This window comes from Phytophthora infestans, genomic scaffold, assembly GCF_000142945.1.
Source record: "Phytophthora infestans T30-4 supercont1.2 genomic scaffold, whole genome shotgun sequence".
NCBI classification, from domain to species: domain Eukaryota; phylum Oomycota; class Peronosporomycetes; order Peronosporales; family Peronosporaceae; genus Phytophthora; species Phytophthora infestans.
This window is the reverse complement of record NW_003303757.1, coordinates 3,567,112-3,585,616: the sequence shown is the minus strand read 5'-3', so window position 1 is coordinate 3,585,616 and position 18,505 is coordinate 3,567,112. Positions and strand designations below refer to the sequence as shown.

The window sequence follows — 18,505 nt, the reverse complement described above, 5'->3', positions numbered from 1 at the left end:
AAGAAAAGAGTAAGTACAGCAACTTGTCATCCCCATTCATTAGACGCCGCACTATTTGTAGCGTCGAGAAACGGACCCGAGCCACGTCCTTATTGTACGGCCAAGTGAGAAGTGTTGCTCAGTCGTAGCATGTACAAGTCGGTGATCGACCCTCCTGGGTCACTAGAATTTGCATTCGACCCCCTACGGGCTCTCCATGCTCACGAGGGTTCACGTTTACAATGGCCTGAATACCCGTACAAACAAGTGACGATCGATCGAGTACGGACGAAAGGTGATCGGTCTTTATTTGATGGTAGCGGGTTATCCGAGATGGCAGTAGCGGGGGCGTTGTTGATGGCCAGCGGTCAAGAGTCTGCGGCAATGCTTCTAATTGAGCAGCACGATCGAGGAAATGAAGACGGTGGTGACCCTGGGTGGAGAGTGTTTGAACGTCGATTCGTTGAGGAACGAGCAGCATTTCGACAGGCAAAGAGGGAGTTTATTCGCAGTGAAAAGGCCAAAGTCGTGAGTATTTTAGACGCCCAAGCTGCGCGTGAGAGAGCGCAACAGGAACAAGACGAATTTACAGCATGGGGGGCAAGACAAATTGTAAAACGCTATGAAGACGGCCGCAAATACGACGGCGATGGCGTCACGGAGAATGGGGTGACGATTCCTCATGGGTATGGAACGCTGTGGGTGCCCGAAGAAAAATACACCACAACGGTAGGGCGGACTGCCGATATCAAACGAGTGATTCGGTATGTTGGCAACTGGAAAGATGGTTTCATGCATGGTAACGGCACGTACTATTGGGCTTCGGGTGAATCATGGAAAGGTAGTTTTATTCGTGACGAGAAGCAGGGCAAAGGTATCTACACTAGCAGCGAAGGAGATCCAGACAGTCTTACTAGTAGTCGAGATACAGGGCGTGATGGAAGTAAGACTGAAAAGGACCAACAGGTACTTCATCCAAATCAACGAATTCGCTACTTTGATGCAGGTCAGCACGTGTGTTGGGGCGACGAGCTGATGTGCGGATGTCGCGTTCGACTCTTTAACAACCGGCACTTCGGTGATCCGCTCGTGTCAGCTGTAAAGCGATCTAATGTGGGGTTGGAGGTGGAAACGGAGGCGGTGGTTGTTCGCTATGACCCACAGACCGACCGTCATCTTCTTCGCAAAGGCGAGACTGAAGAAACGCGGTGGATATCGCTTTCGAATTCCGGTTTCAGAGTGCTGAATTGTCGACCGATAGCACGTTTCTTAGAAGTATAGACAGAGGATGAGACAAGGAGATAAGGAGACAATGTACCTTGAAGGCAGATGCTCTCACACGCTGTATTCAAACACAGTAAACACGCAAAAAAATACACTACCATTTCTGGGAGGCCCGCCTACTAAAAAGCAATCATCAGTAGGGCTGTCACAATGCCTAGACCGCGTGAGCTCCTGGGTGTTCCCCGCTGAGCCAAACATATTTCCAACTCACCCAGTTGTCCGTCAGAGTCCGTACGGTACATCGTGGCTCGAAGAATTTGATTCACCGCTTTCGTCTGAGCCTTCAGCGAGGTTATCGAAATGCATTTCGGTGAATTCTTCCAAGCCACGGCTTCAATTCGCCGCATGCACAACCGCCAGACTTTCATTGCCAGTTTTCAGTCTCGAGAATGGTTCTGTGATACCGGATTTGTAAATCTTCGTCGTGTTTGTCGTTGCGGCCCTTGTGCTTACCAATGATGCAGTGCTGATGATACTTCCACACCTGCATCTCAAAGCACGTCGAGTACGCTGCTCCCAAATACCCGCGAGATCTATCGTACGTACTACGTACGAATCCTCGCTCCGATACAAGGCCATCCATCCCCTGCTCGACCACTGGGCTTCCCTTCGTAGTCGTACGTGTCGCCACAATTCTCATCGTCATAGTCCATTGTATGTCCATTGATCAAGTTTTCGTCTGTCATCTCTGACGTCGACGTGAGCGACGTGCCTACGTCCCCTGTCCAATAAATCCCGTGCTGCGCTCCGATGACCTTCTTGTCCTTGACGATATATCCATTGGGCCAGTACGCGAAACTCACTGTCTCGCCAGCGTTCACGAAGATTCGTTTCCGCCAGTTCGTGTTTGTATACGTATCGGCGTCTACCGTCCCACAAACGACCGTACCAGCTTCCACCTCGTTCTCCAACATCTTGAATGTGTATTCCGCTCCGATCGCATGGCCACCGCGTCCGGGATATCCTGCTCCATAATTTTCACATGATCCGTTACGAACATGTAGGACGCGCTCTGGTTGTCAATCTTGGCTCTGTCGGTGTCAAAGCAGTCGTGAGCACCCACAAACGACAGAACCAGCAGAATCACGGATACGATAAAAATCATTGTGCTTTTGAACTCGCCTGGTTGTTGCAGTGTAAAAAGTGAGGTGGCTGTAGGAACAGGCAACTCCATGCCAAATAATTGTAGCCAGGAAAAAAGGGTCACCGGAATTGCTTGGCTCTCTACGCAGTGCACCACAAACTGAGTTGCTGGAAAGCAATCTACGGTACATGTACTAGGCTGTATTAATATTAAGCCAAAAGTGGTCAAATTATGCTTCTTCTGTCCATCTTCGATAGAGAATCAAAAGGACACATCATCCGGATGGGCCAGATTTTATCCGTACATTTTTTTTCTACTGTAGGTACGAATTAATGACGAAAGAAAGTCTGTAAGAAGCCAGACAAAGTCTCTTCTGGGAGGAACCGGTGACGATTCGCTTCTCGCAGGACTTGGTGGGCCCGCAGTCCCGTCGCTCGTCTCTGTCCATGCGCCATCGACATCGCAGCTCGAGTAGCAGCAGCCTCAGCGTCTCGGCGTGTAGCAATAGCAGCGCAGTCAGCAGCTACCCAGCCCCCAACGCAGCGGTGCCTCGATGCTGGCATTTGAGTCCTGATCAGTCCTACGAGGACTACGAGGTTCGACTTAGTCTAGCTATAACCAAATCTATGATTTAGAGCTGGAGATCCTGCAAGTTGAAGACGAAAGGTCGTATATTGACAACTGTTGTCTTCCTGTAGGTGGTATTCACGGAGGACAAGTTGGGATTGACACTCAAGAGCCAAGAGCAAGTGGACCCATCCGGCAACAGAATCCCTGTGACCATCGTCAAGTCCACAATTTTCAGCGTCGGTCAAGTCTCACATCAGATCCGCGTACGTGACGGCATTGCAGGCGGAAGATGACGAACGAAATAAAGCTAACGTTCGGATCTTGTTGCTTGTCTTACAGGAGGGCGACGTGCTGCAGTCGGTGAATGGAGAAAGCATCGCTAACTTGGAGTTCCAGGATGTGCTCCGTATCCTCAAGATCGCGCCAAGACCAATCCGCTTGCGGTTCCGTACTAGATATACACTGCGGGGTGTTCGACGAGCATGGTCGGTGTCAGATGACCAGCAGGAGGTGTCGTCCAGACGGTCCAGTACCAGTAGTATGGACAGTGATCTGCGAATGCCAATCGCAGCAGGGCCTTTCATGTTTCCCGAGCGCCCGGGGTTGGAAGAGGATCGAGACGACTCAGACAGTCAAGATGCAGTCATGTCCGAGAGTTTTGGCGACGCTGATAGTGCGCGATCAACTGAAAACAGCTCGGTAATTACAGAGTTTACAGACGCTGAATTGACATCAGGTCGGCAGTCATCGCGGCTAGCAGCGTTCTTACGACCTTTTCGTCGTGGCGACGGCTTTGACGGAGGTAGATTGGAGCTTCGTATGGGCATTGTACCGGCATCGCCGCGTACAGAGATTTTTCTCGAGTCGCCATCAAAGGTATGTTTGCCATTGATTATTATTGCTTCGTGGAAATGACCAACTCAGTGCTGTTCAATTTCTTTGATCCAGGCGGCGATCCACGTGCGTTGGCGTGTGCATTCCAACGCGACATCGTACCATTTACAGTTCTCTCGAGACTGGACGATGAAGGTATGGAAGAACTGGTCCGGCCGGCCTCGACGATCAAGTGAGAACGAACGCGAGCTCGTCACGACGATCTTTGGTCTCGACTATTCGAAAAGCTACGTGGTGCGTGTGCGCTACGAGTTCAGCGGTGGCCACGGCCCTGGCGAATGGAGCTCACCAAGTGCATCAATTACTACCATCAGCCACGTCGACGCCATGCACCATCGGATCGTACAGCCGCGGACGCAGCGAGGATGAAAGACTGGGTCGACATTGCACTACAGCCACCAGAAATTCCAGTGGCGCATTTTTCGCTGTCCTGCTAGTGAGATTTTATTCGGTTGGAGAGTTCATTTTTGTGCTTAGCATCTGCACTGAGTCGGTATTAACGTTAACTAATTCATGTACCGGTAGATGCTACTATATGTCCGAACAGTAACCGACATCTTGGCAACAAATGTGTGACATGCTACAGTTTACCCACGTTATCAGTTTTACCAGGGTTTTAACACATTTCGTCTCGTCTGTCAGCTGATGTTCTGCCATTGGTCAACTCCTGTCAGCTACTGTTCCTTTTCGTCCAATTGCGTGTTTTCACTTATCGAAAAGCCAGCTCTGTTTACAGTAGTTATTTATTCTACCACTATGCTGGAGGGCGCGCTCAAGTCCTGGATCGTGTACTTCCTGGGCCAGTATGTGGAGAGCCAGACGGTGAACGTGTCGGCTAAGCTGTGGCAGTCGTCGGAACGGCTCAAGCTCGAGAATCTGACACTCAGGTCCAGTGTCGTGCCTAGTTGGCTGCCTTTTAGGCTCAAGACGGGCTTTATCGGGTTATTCGAAGCAGACTTGCCCATCTCCGCCATTTTCGGAAGTGCATCAGCCAAGATCAAGTTCCAGGACGTCCTACTGGTCCTTGAACCCCTTAAGCATGATGAAGAAGAGCTACAGGACGAGATTTCGGCTCTGGTGGACCTAAAGATTAGCAAACTTGAGCAGGACCTGCAGGACCGCTGGAACGGACCGCAAGTACCCGAATACACTGTACCTCATGAGAGTGAAGGATACTTTGGTACTGACGGCTGGATAGGACGCACCATGACCAAACTTATTGACAACCTGCAGGTCGATATTAGGAACTTACACATACGAGTAGAGGGAGTGTGGCTCCCAACAGGGCCCATGAGGAGTCCTCCGACATCAAGGACCAGTAATAAGGAAAAGAATAGGACGGATGGGGTAAAATTCGCAGCAGGATTCACGCTAGGGGCGCTCTCAGCGGTCACGACGCCTAGTAATTGGCGAGTTGGAGGCTTTGACGATCAGAAACAGGACGCTGCACAGGAGAAAAATCATTTGGTGTTCAAGTTGATCAATGCCATTGATCTGTCGGCGTATGTGGACCCGAATGCGCTGCATTTTATCCACTCCAGAGTCCATCCGAAGGTGCTGCAGTCGACGCTGTCGAGGTTAAAGGAGATGGGGTCGAGATCGGCCAAGGCAGACTGGTGGAATACAGAGGAAAGCGCGCATGCACATAGGTTCTTGGTGGCGCCGATTAATGTGGCGCTGAAGCTGACGATGAACACAGCGGCGCAACATGCGCAGACGGAAGACCCGCGCTATAATGCGGTGTTTCACTTGTCGAGGATATGGATGACACTGGATGAGGAGCAATTGTCAGTACTGAAGCTGATTATCGACTCATTCTCTGGGCATGAAAAGTGGAGAGTTATGGTAGCAGAACAGGTGAGGGCGTCGGAGCGACATATCGCGAGTAACGAGGCCAAGTTGGCCGAGCTGGCGGAGAATTATTTTCTGCTGTGGAAGCAGGTGATAGCGATGAAAAGCGAAGGGATGGATGCGCTGAAGAAGAGCGAGGCATGGCATAACGCCACGAGGATAGAACAGCAGCTGCCGTATGAAGTGGTGGTGTCGATACGGAATCGACTCGGACTAGATGATATCGCAGGCGCAGAAAGGATAGTACCGTACCCGAGTGCATTGTATGGTCTTGGCGATGCTATGGGCATACCGCTCCCAGAGATCAGCGTGCCATTTCCTGAAGGACCGACAGGGCTCCTGTTCGATATACTGGCGTCAGGTGATGTGGCGATCAAGCGCTGCGCCGAGAAGAGTCCCGCTGCGGTGAAAGAAAGTGTGAGGCCGGGATTGCTGCTGGTCAAAGTGGATGATCAACCGCTTCGATCGGTCTTCAAATTCAAGTCCGGTTTCGATGTACAGTTAGCAATCGACTCCATGCCCGGAACGAAGGTGCTAACATTTCGTCACCCTTCCGTGACGCCGCTCGAGGTGACTCCATCCCGCGCTGTCGCCAAGGTGTCATTTACCTCGGACCAACTGAAGTTCTGTCTTGTTCGAGCTTTCCAGAAGCGAGTGATCGCGGAAGTGATGCTGGATCACCCTGCGGTTTCGATCACTGGGTTTGGGCCGAGGTTGTTCTCGTACCACTTTTACGACATCAAGGTTGATGACTTTTACGTTCAGAGCATGTCACGAGAAGCCGACAAAGGCAATCATTGTATTTCTTCCAGTATCTGTAAACCTGTGGATGGGTTTATTGATGAAATCGACCAGAGCTCTGCGCTTCGATTTACTATGAATCATCTCTACGAAGCGCACCCGCACGCTCGTCTCGGTAAAGTTGATACGTATGGATCGAAGATTTCATTGGCTATCGGTAACTCTATTGCCGTTTTCGACGAACCTAAAATGACTGCACTACTTGGTGAATGGCGCGACTGGCTTAGCGCTATCTCGAGCAACCACACCGATGGAATACCCCCATCCAGCGTCTCTCGGGTGGATGTCAATTTATCTGCAGTACCGCCGTCAATGACTTCTCAGCTTGTGTCATCGTACGCATCGACTAGCCCCTCAAATAGTGCCCTGGGCGAACCTGCAAGAGTCAACAGCTACTCGTATGAAGTCAAGGTTGATCTGCTGCGTTTGTTTGTCAGTGCCCCCGAAGCACCTGCTGCACCCGTGGCGATCTCCAACGAACCATCCTATCGTGCGCTGTTGAAACAGCTTGTTGGCGATGAACCTAGCGGGGCTCCAGCTATTCCTGATTGGGCAAGGGCTGCGCATGCCATCGTAGTAATGCAGCGCTTTATTCGAGGAGCTATCGTGCGTAAACGGAAAATGGTGCGCTTGGCGCTAGCGAGGAACCGCTGGGTATACTACGAAGGGAGCGAGATGATGGGCTGGCTGTACACCAGAGACGACTCGCTTGCTTTCCGACGCTGGCGGCGTTCGTGGTGCCATCTTGACGACGACGGCAACTTCTCCATGCACAGTAACGGCTCGGGTGCAGATGTGCTGGATGAGTTTAGTCTGCTGGGCTGCAAGGTTATTATGCTACCTAATGCTACTGGAGGGCCGTGGAAGTCTCGGAAGGGCAAATTGTGCGAGGTTCTAGAAGTTACGACTCGATCTGGAGCTCTTCGAAAAGTGCTGAGCTCAGACAGCCGGGTGGAGTTGAAGAAGTGGAAGCAGAGTATTGAAAGCAGTGCAAGGAGGGCGGCGAAGAGATCCAATAGTGACGACGTTGAGGTGGAGGAAGCGTTATATGACTCGGCCATTGAAGAAGATACGTACCCTTTAGAAGACGAGGACACGCCATTTCGCAATTTAGAGCAGCGAAAAGGAGTGGCTTTGGACGAACTTCTACTCGGAGGGTTTTCTAGCATCTATCGACCGACTGCGACGCTGAAGAAGGAGCAGTCATCGTGGTTCTCGCTGAGTGTGACCCACGTGACATTCGTGGTCGATGTACATCGCGTCTCGGAGCCTGACCGCTCCGCGTTCGCCTTGTATCTGGGTTTGAAAGACTTCTCCGTATTAGATCATCGCCAATCTTCGGAGTACGGTGTGCTGCACGTCGGCGACAAGTTTTTGAGTCTGAAAAATGGTGAGTTGACCCCTGGAAAGATGCGAGCGGACCATCTGAACAAAGGTCCTTTTTTGGTTCTGCGCATGTCGTACCGTGGAGCGCGTGCTGCACCAAGTTGCTTCGTACTACAAAGCGGACTCCACGCAGACCTCACGATATCGGGCTGGGTGATGCCACTCACTTTGATGCAAGTCTTATTCGACATAATCGACGTTTTGGATGTGCTTTGGGCTTCTGACAGCGACGTTACAGAGAGTGGAGGAGATAGGGGCTATGCATCTGAGCCAGCGAGCGCTACTCCTTGGAAGGAGGTGCCTGAGCTTGGAATTCAGATTCGTGCTCCAATCCTGGAGGCGTACCTTGAAGATTCTCACTGTGTAGCGAAGCTGACGATCGAGGACAGCTCATGCTCATACCGTGCGGACCCCGGGGTAGAAAACTTCAAGCTGCATCTTGGGCCTACTGCATTGTTTGTGCTTGCTGAAGACGTCGCGCTTCGGCTGGTGCAAGTGGACAAATTCTGGCTTAGCTATGATCTCCGACTACATCGACAGACGGACGCACCTATGGGTGGATGCGATCTGTGTGCCGAAGAGTCAGCGAAGAAGCCTGTGTGTCATCGTTCTGTAAGTATTTCAATCGGGCAGGTCAAACTCGAAGCAGATCGAAGGTTGGAGCTGCTTTTCGCGTTGTTGGAGGCGCTGACACACAGCGAAGTCTCTGCTGAGGCTGAGGGGGACGCTGAGTTTGACAGTGCTAACGAAGAAAAGGCCATGGACAGCGATGGCTTTGAGAGAAGAGACTATGATGTCAGTTTCCTTGCAGGCGAGCAGATTTCCCAAACGGAGCGATTCTCGTCCATGCAGTTCAATCTCCAGGACCAGGATTCGATCGATCTGCGGCCTATGTATGCAACGGGGTTTGGTCGCCCGTACGCATCTCCGTCTGGACGTAGTCGAATGTCCACTGCGACTTCTGCTGGACTAAACTACGGACTGCAGGACACGAGCCAGGAGCGATCCAAGCGAAAGGCAAAGGTCTCTGCCTTCATCCCGTTGCTGAACTACCAGATGCTTGTTGGAATTAAGAGCGAGTCTTTAGAGCGTCAGATCTCAGCAAGGAGTATCTTCCGTACGCGACTGCGGATGGGAAGAATTCACGACCGGTTATCCATCACGTGCTACTCAGTGGTCTTCGAGGTGATCAAGAGAAGCTTGTCCGTCGTATCCTTGGACACCTACATCCCCGTGATGAATTTCTCTGTCAGTGATATGAAGATGCAGTGCATGACGCGAACGGAGCTTTCGACGGACCACGCAGTGGATGCTAGCGTGGAAATATCAGCTCGTTACTACAACACTTCTTTGGCAGACTGGGAGCCCTTCATCGAGCCTTGGCGAGCGTACGCGAAGGCACGAAGTGATGGCGGCGAGGGCGGAACGACTATGCAGCTGAGTGCACTGCAACGTCTCAATGTGAACTGCACAGACTCGCTGATCCGATTGCTGTCCAGCATCGCAAAGAACCGTCGAAAGCAAGACTTTATTGTAGAGAAGCGGACTCTGGCTGCTGTGGCAGCTGATGGAGAAGCCAAAAAGGAGGACGGTCGTGTGTGCGTGCTGAACAATCTCGGCGTTCCTATCCGGCTAGCCAACCTCAACACGTCCCACGCAGGCACACTTCATGTTGACGTCAGGGACGGCTGGTCCTTCCCAGGGTACGCACGATTCCACAACGTTCGAGTCTCTGTGGTTTTGTTGCCGTGGTGGCATCCGCGCGAGATGCAGCCCGTGGAGAATTTTCGCCACAAGTTTTCGCTTGCGTACGGTGGAGCCCAGTCAGGCGTCACGCCAATTCTGAGGATCGACGTGCTGACAACGGACGAAGGCAAACGTAACTATGTGTTTGATCACGTCACGAACAAGTACGTGGAAGTCGAAGAAGACGACGATGACGATTTCTTCGACGTGCCTGCTGCACAGCGAATCACGCCGCCTAATACGCAGCAATGTGTGAACCGAGGAGACAGCACGAACACAACCACCTCCCAACGGACGAGGTGGTCGTCGGTGGGATCGGCAGAGGTTAACCTGGCTGGCAATGTCATGGCGTCTCTCGACCCCAATCGGATGAAGTTAAACCGATGGTACCGCCTTCATGATTTGCGCGGCAATGTCACGGGTGAGATCTTTGTCGGTCTGCACTTTGTACCAGATGCGAGCAACTCCGTGCACCACAGCAGGATCAATGAGCCTCAGCAAGTGAAAGACGGCCAATTCTTGGTGTTTGATCCGCTGAAAATCGTTACGGCGAATACAAATGGCCCTGAAGGTCAATGCAAAGACCACGTCATGCTCTCGGATGGCCTGCGCGGGAGTTATATCCCCCCGTTGGCTCTGGAAGTCATTATTGGCTCATCGCGAATGAGCTTGATGTGCCCACTCCGTCGCGCTGGAAAGTTCCTCATTCAAGGCGAAAAAGTGCTAGCAGAAGTCAAGGTGGCACAGAGAGACGAGTCTCGTCGCGTCCTGCTTCTAAGCTCACCTGTTCAGCTGAAGAATGGTTTGTTTCTCGAAGAGCTAGTGGATAATATGTCGCTACCTCGTGCTGACAGATTCTTTGTGTGTTTTTGTATGTGCTCAGACACCAGTATTGATATGGAGCTGTGGACTTGCCGAACGCGCTTAGCACCTGGCGAGGTAAGCCGACCGACGGCTCCATACACTGGGTAGACCGAAAACTAACTGACGCTGTATGACTAGAGTGGTGCCTTACCGAGAACAGGCAAATCGATGACGCTGACTACGAGCAACAAGATGTCGGTCCCGATTAGCGCAATGTTCGGTGAAGAAAAGGACTCGATCGTTGTGAAGGTGGATGGGTGTAGACCTACTGTTGTGGCAGATCTGAACAAACTAGCAGCAGGCTCCACGATCCTGACACTAGAAGCCGAAGACCCAGAAGGCTTAGGTTATTGTCTGTATGTAAACATTACGTCGCACATGCGTAAGGTGTATCGGGAAGAACACCAGGGCATGATTACCCGTGGAAATGCGAGCCAAGACGGCGAGTTGCAGACGTACGCGACCAAGTACCAGATATCACTGCACTCGTGTCTAATCTTTGAGAATACTCTCCCGATTCGAGTGCAGTACAAGATCGTGGCCAGTGGATTATTGGAGGAAGTGGTCCGAACCGGCACGCTTTCACCTGGCGAAGAAGTTCCTATCCACGATTTCCAGTTGGACGCACGATTGATGCTGCGGTTACCTGAGATGGACTCAATCTGGAGCCGCCCCATTAATCTCGGAGACTGTATCTATCGAGAAGGCATGGGCAAGTCGATTAAGTCGATGCTCGGAGCTATCGGTGCATGGGACCCACTCGTGGAGTTCCTCCCGTCTCCTCAAAGTCCTGGCATGGCGTTCAAGGAAGGCGATATCGCCTCAAACAAGGTCGTCACTCGCATCGACTATACAGCAGCAGACGTCGGAAGTCCTCGCATCGTGTTGTACTGTTCGTTGTGGGTGTATAACCAGTCGCATGTGCAGACTCTGCTGTTTCGTTGTGCCGATAACCCGGATGCGACTGCTTTGGTGGTGCCTCAATTGGTTCCTCAGCGACCTGTGCCACGGTTAATGGATTGTCCAGGTCAGGCCTTCGAGATTGGTACCATTATTGACACAGAGGTCTCACGCTGGTCGGACAAGATTCATTCAACCGTGGTGGGTGTCCAGGAACCTATCAGTCTCAAGTTTGGCAGCAAATTGGGTCCGAGAACCCGCAATGAACTTGGTATATCCATCCAGCGACCACTGGGTCAGTTCCACCGCACGACACAAGTCATCGTGACGTCGCATTTTGTGTTTGTAAACAAGACTCATGCCGCATTCAAAGTATCGCAGTACATGAGGACAAGTGACCGAGTTGTGGAACTGCCTGCCATGTCGAAGAAAGGAATTCCAGCCACACACCACTTCGATTTTGATGCCACGACGAGCTTAGCGAATCGACGAGTGTACTTGCGAATGGACCACCTCGGAGCAGAGTGGAGCGGCCCATTTGTTGTGGACGAGGAAAACGAGTTTTCGCTCAAACTAAAGGGGTCAGTGATGGAGTCGTGGCGAGGTGGAAGCAGTCATTTATATCAGCTCGAGGGATTCCGACGTAGCGCCGCGGAAATGCACCGTATCAAGATCCGGATCAGCAACATGGGGCCAAGTATGGTTGTCACGCTGCTACGAGATGATCCACCGATGTACATGATCCGCAACGAGTCCAGTTCGGACGTCTATGTGAGCCAAGTTCATTGCTCCGAAGAAACCGTGGTGATTCGTAGCCGCGAGTTTGTTCCCTTCGCGTGGGTGAAACCCGATGGACCTTGGTAAGTGCCAGGGAAACTTTTGTGTTGTGCTGAATAGTTCTAACCGATGGATTTGTACTTTTGCTTAGGCGAGTGGCTTGTCGAACGGGGAGCATCGTGGGTCGCGTCAAAATGGCCTCTCGGAACTACGGAGTTTATGACTTTGCGAACTTGGACCGAGAACGTAATATCGACGCCCTGCGCTACCGAATGTTTGGCAGCAAATCAAAAACTATCACTGGGGATATTGTTATGGACCGAGCATCACGCGTGCTGGTTTTCCGCGACCACGACAAGGACAAACCGCCCAGTTACATTCTGGAAGTGAAGATTATCGCGGCAAGACTTCGAAACGAGTTTTCTCTCAAGCCAGATTCAACTGCAGAGCTGATTGCAGAAACGGACAACCACGCTGTAAGTGAGCGAGTTGCCTGATGGCATTGTGATGTTCGGATGCTGATTTGCTACCCTACCATGTGCAGGCAAGAGCGACGGAATCGAAGGAGCTCAAGACTGCGCACGTGTACCGATTCGACTCGGATCTCGAGTTCGCGTGTGATTCTCGACCCAAAAAGCTGACGCTAAACTTCTACGAGAGTCCAGGAGACCGAGAGGGAATACTTCGCGACATGTCCTCTATAGGTATCGATGATGAAAGCTACTTCAACAGCAATCGCACCAATAGGCGTAGAGAAAGCTCTGCAGAGCTTGCGCTGGAGTATGACGATTCTGGGAGTCCTCGGACAGGAGAGGACTCCACGTCGTTTGAGATGATGCACACGCCTCCTGTCCAACGAGGTCGCCCCCCCGTGTCAGGTAACATCTCGGACAGTACGTTGTCTCGGAACCAGGCGTTCTATCGTAACGATAGCGATCCCTCGAATGCAGAGGGACTAATCCAGCTGAGCGACATCGAGCGAGTGAGCGATTCGTACGCCTCCTCAGAGCAGTCCGATGACTCTGATCATCGTAAAATGGAGCGTGAGTACGGCGCGGCTGGCACTGTGGAGATCAAGATCCCGAAGAAAGCCTGGACGCGAATGGGTGTGGGGGCAAAGCGGTCTATTGCTCTGTCATACAACACAGCAGAGCAAGCGCGCCGATCTCTTGGACGAGTAGAAGGCCACTGGTGGGAAATGCGAGAGCCAGAAAGTGGCGATTTGGTGGGCGAAGTGCTCGTGGCGCTGAAGTTCCGCACATCGGTGCGAGAACATATCCAACCGACGGGCATTTACAACATGAGTGCGATTATCCCGAGCATCGGTCTGTCGTTTCTTCACAACGCGAACTCCAGCATGGTGGAAGTGGCGTATGTTTCCATGCAGCGTCTTGGTTTGCTGTATTCATGTGCGGGTGGCAGCAGCGAGGTGGTGTTTTCACTTGGCAACTTGCAGATGGACAACCAGATGGAACGTGAAGTGGTTTTGGGCCCAAAAGTGCATCAAGTGAAGGAAGGAGTGTCGGTGCGACTGCGTGATCGCTGGAGGAGCTTCATGAACTACCGATATCGTGGTATCTTCGAGGAGTTAGACACCAACAGCTTGAGTGTCATTCAGTTCCGGATACTGTGGAACTCAAGCTGCCACGCGGGTGAGTTCACGCACTACGAGCTTATTGAACTGATTATGCAAGAGCTGGAGGTGTCGACAGACGAGAAATTTGTCGTTAATCTGATCAGCGTTTTTCAAGGCTTGGAGGGACTTACGAGCCACCACACCTTCGAAGAAATTCTCAACACACAGCTTGACTACGCAGGTGTTCCTAACAGTGCTATCGCACCTTCTGTGGGCTCGGACGAGCGAAGTGGTGTCGGTGGAGCTGCCACAAGTGCAACAGGAGCTGAACCCAGCGGCGTTTACATCGAAGAGCTGTCGATTGAAGCGATCCGCATCAAGTTTACCATGGAACTCCACGGCGGACGATACATTAAGACCCTGGGTCCTTCCGGTCGACGGTTGGCTGTTTACCTCCCCGAGTCTAACGTGAAGGACTTCAGGCTGTACTTGACCAAGCTTTCGTTCACGCACCTTTACGAACCTCAAGCCAGTGTGGTGGAGAAAGTAACGCGACGATACTCTCAGCAGGCCGTGATTCTCGTTCTCAGAGGCTTACACACGGTGTCTGTGTACGCGAATCCGTTCCGTATTGTCTATCGATTGGGACATGGTGTGGTGGAGCTCGTTCGTTTACCTGCGCGTGGCTTGGCCTCCGGTAGCCCTCTTGAACTCATTAGTGGCGCATATCTCGGTGTCCGATCATTGGCGATGAACACGATCAGTGCCAGCTACGAGATTGTAGCGGGAGCGACGGGGATATTGGGCGCTATCTTGACTCCATTTGTACCTGAAAGTCGACGCAGAGCTTTCGAAGAGGATCTGGCTGCTTTCCAGCGTGCAGTGATCGAGGAAGTGGATGCTTTCGACGCTGCTGAAGAGCGTACGATGACCAAGTTGATCGTGCGGAAACCACGCGAGTTCGACCCAAGTGGAGTGGGGCTCCTCACAGTTTATGGTCCGGGCTCTGTGCCACTGGAGGAGCAGGAACGCATTGACCACAAGGCCGTTATACTCTTGCAACTGTGGTGGCGTCGTAGACGTCGAGCTAAGTTGCTCCTAGCCGAGGCACGCCGTCTTCGCCCTGAAGTTGACGATGAAGGTCGATCTAACCAGTGTGCGGTGCAGTGAGACTGATCACCGAAGATCTCGCTTCATGTATAGTAGTGAAAGGTTGACGGCGGAAGAGTAATGTTATTTATTACCGATGCAAGCTGAAGAATTGATTTTTTCCTGCAGCTCAAAAATAGATTATTGGTGCAGCAAAATTGGTACACAGCGAGGGCACCAGTATCAAAGAATGTATGGCCAATTAAACACCGCCCAATAGATTATTGGTGCTACAACGGGAGCGAAAATAAATAGTTGATCTTCCTCTCCAGAAAGTCTCCAATAGATAATTGGTGCTTTCTTATTGCAATAATTGCAGCACCAATTTATTTTTCGGCATCCCTGGGTAGGTGGGTACTGCTTCGATGAGTGGTTGAACTGGTAGCTGTAGTGGGCGAGGAGACGTACGAGACTCCTAGTGAGTACGCCCACCAATTACCAGGCAGAAATAGCTACTTTTTCGAGATAAACTGAGGGCGTTTCCCTCATATCACAAAGCTAGCGAATTGCTGATTAGAATCAACTTTTTGGTATGGATGCGGCTTAAACAGTAGCGTCGAGAAGTAGCTTTCTTAGTGGGCACCTGAAAGAAAGGAATTTTGGGCTTTGTTGCTACGCGGCGGGCCCACAGCTAAAGAACATGATACTTAACCATCCACTTCGCTATGAGCACCGGCAATGGCATCAAAATGAGCAAATTTTGCTCCTAAGACCGGGTCTTATCCAGGTTCGCATGTCTCGACACCTTCATCCACTCAGGAAGTCGCAGATTTTAGATGAGAATTTCTACCAATGTATCGTCGCTCATGCCACTCACCGACATCGTCACGAGTAACAGTGTTTGCTACGTTTCGATCTTTGTTTCTACTTTTCTTCAATAAGTATGCTCAATTGCCAGAACCTCCAGGAAGTTCAATAATCTATTTTGGTCTAGTCAGCTCTCTAACCCAATTATTTATTTTCTGCTTTGATTAGCAATAGATAAAAATGCAATATTCGGCATCCCTGCACCTACCTCAGGGTCCCGTATACCGGTAACGGTTATTTCACATGTCAGTAGAGTGCTTTCTCAATCAGTTCCGTTTTCCAGTTGCGGCATTCCGTAATTCGCTCGTCAGAGGCTGCGTGCTTATGCGTCGATTTCGCGTGAGATATGATCGATGGCTTCGTGACTCTCCGTTGCTGACGAAAGGCGTGACCTCGGCCATTCTCTTCGGTCTCGGAGACAGAATCGCGCAACGGATCGACACGAACTCCGCCGATACAGACGACCGTCGCGGACTCGAGCAGACGGCGCGTATGATGCTTTGGGGTGGAGTTTTGTTCGCCCCTATCGGCCACGTGTGGTACAATTGTCTGGAGAAGGCGGTTCGTGGCAAGGGAACGGCTGCGGTCGCTAAGAAGATCGCGGCGGATCAACTCATCTTCTCCCCACCACTATCATTAACATTCTTCACGTACGCTGGAGTTTCTGACGGTAAGCCTTTGCGTGAAACAGTGGAGAGTGCAGTAGCTAAATTGCCGCCGACACTCGCTGTGAATTGGACCGTGTGGCCGCTGGTGCACGTGTGCACCTTTGGCTTTGTGCCGTTACAGTACCGGATTTTGTTTATCAACGCGGTGAATATCGGTTGGTCAGCCTTCCTGTCCCGAATGGCAACCAACGATGATGGTCAGGTCTCAAATGCTCCCAAAATCGAAGACTTCCTCGTGCAGCAGATGGAGGAGTCGGAGGAAGCAGCACGAGCTTAATGGAAGAAAAGGTCATCTTTTGAAATAATGGGGGGTATATAATGAGTAAGCCAAGAATAAATGGGCTCGTTGCTAAGCGAAAAGTGTCCATTTAAAATGACTTGTCTCCGTACCGCACATTACCGTACTTCCATTGCATTTGTCGACATGCGTCGTATCGGAGAGTTCTATCACTACTGGTTGCATGAAGCACCGCTACTGACCAAGGCACTGACGGCTGCCACCTTATCAGGTGCTGGCGATCGAATTGCGCAGCGTATCGAGGCCAGCAGCGCGCCAGTCACCGATGTTGATCAAGGAACCAGTCACGTTAACAACGACAGATTTGTGAGTCAAAGTACAGCACGGACACTACGTATGATGGTGTGGGGCGGACTATTCACAGCCCCCATCATGCACACGTGGTTCCATCTCATTGAGCGCGCGATACCCGGGAAAGGCAAGGTCGCCGTGGCCAAGAAAGTTGCAGCCGACATGGTGATCGTTGCCCCCGCCATGGCGCTGGGCTTCTTCACAGTGACCAAGAGCATGGAGGGCGAACGACTCAGCGACGCGTTCGAGATAGCTAAGACCAAGCTGTATCCTACGATGGCCATGAACTACAAGGTGTGGCCCGTGGCCAATCTCATGGTGTTCACTCTCATCCCGTTCCAATACCGCACACCCTTTGTCAACTGCGTGAGTTTGGGCTGGTCGACGTTCTTGTCCCGCATGGCCAGCAACCGTATCAAGGAGGACCACGAGATGGAAATTGCCGTGGCGGTGTAGATTGAACTTAGCTCCAATGGATTAAAAGTGTAGTTTTTTAACTGCTGACTTCCCTCTAATGTTGAGTTTTGATCCCTTACAGTGCGATCGAACTGGACGGCACTGGCGGCTTCGGCGCACTAGTTCCCCGTGGCGTCATCAGCTGTGGCGGTTCGTGACTGGCCATTTCAGACAAGAATGCCGACCACACGAGGCTGACACAGTGCGTGAGCGGGGTGCGGTAATGGAGCGGAACCAGTCCAAAAATGACGGCGTTTGCTGCTGGCCACAGCATATAATCCGCGAGCAACGTCGGTGGTAACTTGGCCTTGGCGATTTGAAAAGACTCATGCAGGGGCTCGCCTTCCATACACTTTGTGGTTGTGAAAAATGCTAGAGACGTCCCGGGCGCGATGATCATCATGTCCGCGGCGACCTTCTTCGCCACGACAAGTTTGCCGGTGCCAGGGATCACTCGCTCGACGACATGGAACCACGTGTGCATGATAGGGGCTGCAAATAACCCACCCCAGACCATCATCCGCAGCGTTCGAGCTGCACTGTCGCTTATGAGCTTGGAGCCTTTATCCTTCTGATGCGGTGCATGCTCGCTTGACAACTCGCCAAAAATACTGTAGTTGTTATTGGCCTCGAGTCGCTGCGCGATTCGATCTCCGGTGCCAAAGAGTGTGGCCGCCGTCACGACCTTAGTCAGCAGTGGAGCTTCATGCAGCCAGAAGTGGTAGAGCTCGCCAAAGCGCCGCATTTCGTCTCGACCTACTGGACTCCTTAAACAAGACTGAGTGTCCTGTCGACGGTTCAGATGCCCCCACAGGCCAACCAAGTACCTCCTTGGCGTCGATGCCAGCCTTGAAACGTCAAAGCTTAGGCAAGTCTTATCGCTACAATTATACCTAATAGCGAAGGAGAATGTGATAATCACTTCGATAGATTTACGCTACTGCTTTGCTGACCCGAAGTAAAGATCAAATGCCGGTGCATCATGCACTGCATGCGGACTCCGTCCGAATAGTGTCAGCGAAGACACCCACGGTGGGCCCACGGTGGGCTTACCGTGGGTGTCTTCGCTGACACTGGGTGACCGACCCACCAGTACCTGACGTAGGACTACTACTCACGTATAG

At 51.7% G+C, this 18,505-nt stretch overlaps 6 protein-coding genes across 6 annotated transcripts; 5 read left to right on the top strand and 1 right to left on the bottom strand.

Moving 5' to 3' along the window:
* Window positions 1-129: 129 nt before the first annotated feature.
* On the top strand, window positions 130-1,260 carry PITG_01666 (uncharacterized protein; the record flags this gene model as incomplete). Its single annotated transcript, XM_002908244.1, has 3 exons — window positions 130-274; window positions 323-353; window positions 423-1,260. The coding sequence occupies 3 exons, from the start codon at window positions 130-132 to the stop codon at window positions 1,258-1,260; spliced, it is 1,014 nt and encodes a 337-aa protein (XP_002908290.1).
* Window positions 1,261-1,808: 548 nt separating this feature from the next.
* Window positions 1,809-2,177, bottom strand: PITG_01665 (uncharacterized protein; the record flags this gene model as incomplete). Its single annotated transcript, XM_002908243.1, has 1 exon — window positions 1,809-2,177. One exon carries the CDS (start codon window positions 2,175-2,177, stop codon window positions 1,809-1,811), a length of 369 nt encoding a protein of 122 aa, XP_002908289.1.
* A 540-nt stretch (window positions 2,178-2,717) lies between these two features.
* PITG_01664 (uncharacterized protein) lies at window positions 2,718-4,180 on the top strand (the record flags this gene model as incomplete). Its single annotated transcript, XM_002908242.1, has 5 exons — window positions 2,718-2,943; window positions 3,046-3,180; window positions 3,257-3,616; window positions 3,662-3,793; window positions 3,866-4,180. The coding sequence occupies 5 exons, from the start codon at window positions 2,794-2,796 to the stop codon at window positions 4,178-4,180; spliced, it is 1,092 nt and encodes a 363-aa protein (XP_002908288.1).
* Window positions 4,181-4,567: 387 nt separating this feature from the next.
* PITG_01663 (uncharacterized protein) lies at window positions 4,568-14,882 on the top strand (the record flags this gene model as incomplete). The annotated part of the gene is made up of 6 exons (XM_002908241.1): window positions 4,568-8,047; window positions 8,120-10,397; window positions 10,479-10,534; window positions 10,598-12,219; window positions 12,288-12,612; window positions 12,681-14,882. 6 exons carry the CDS (start codon window positions 4,568-4,570, stop codon window positions 14,880-14,882), a joined length of 9,963 nt encoding a protein of 3,320 aa, XP_002908287.1.
* Window positions 14,883-15,992: 1,110 nt separating this feature from the next.
* Window positions 15,993-16,613, top strand: PITG_01662 (uncharacterized protein; the record flags this gene model as incomplete). Its single annotated transcript, XM_002908240.1, has 1 exon — window positions 15,993-16,613. The coding sequence occupies one exon, from the start codon at window positions 15,993-15,995 to the stop codon at window positions 16,611-16,613; it is 621 nt and encodes a 206-aa protein (XP_002908286.1).
* Window positions 16,614-16,757: 144 nt separating this feature from the next.
* On the top strand, window positions 16,758-18,153 carry PITG_01661 (uncharacterized protein; the record flags this gene model as incomplete). Its single annotated transcript, XM_002908239.1, has 3 exons — window positions 16,758-17,377; window positions 17,464-17,531; window positions 17,999-18,153. 3 exons carry the CDS (start codon window positions 17,007-17,009, stop codon window positions 18,151-18,153), a joined length of 594 nt encoding a protein of 197 aa, XP_002908285.1.
* Window positions 18,154-18,505: the final 352 nt, after the last annotated feature.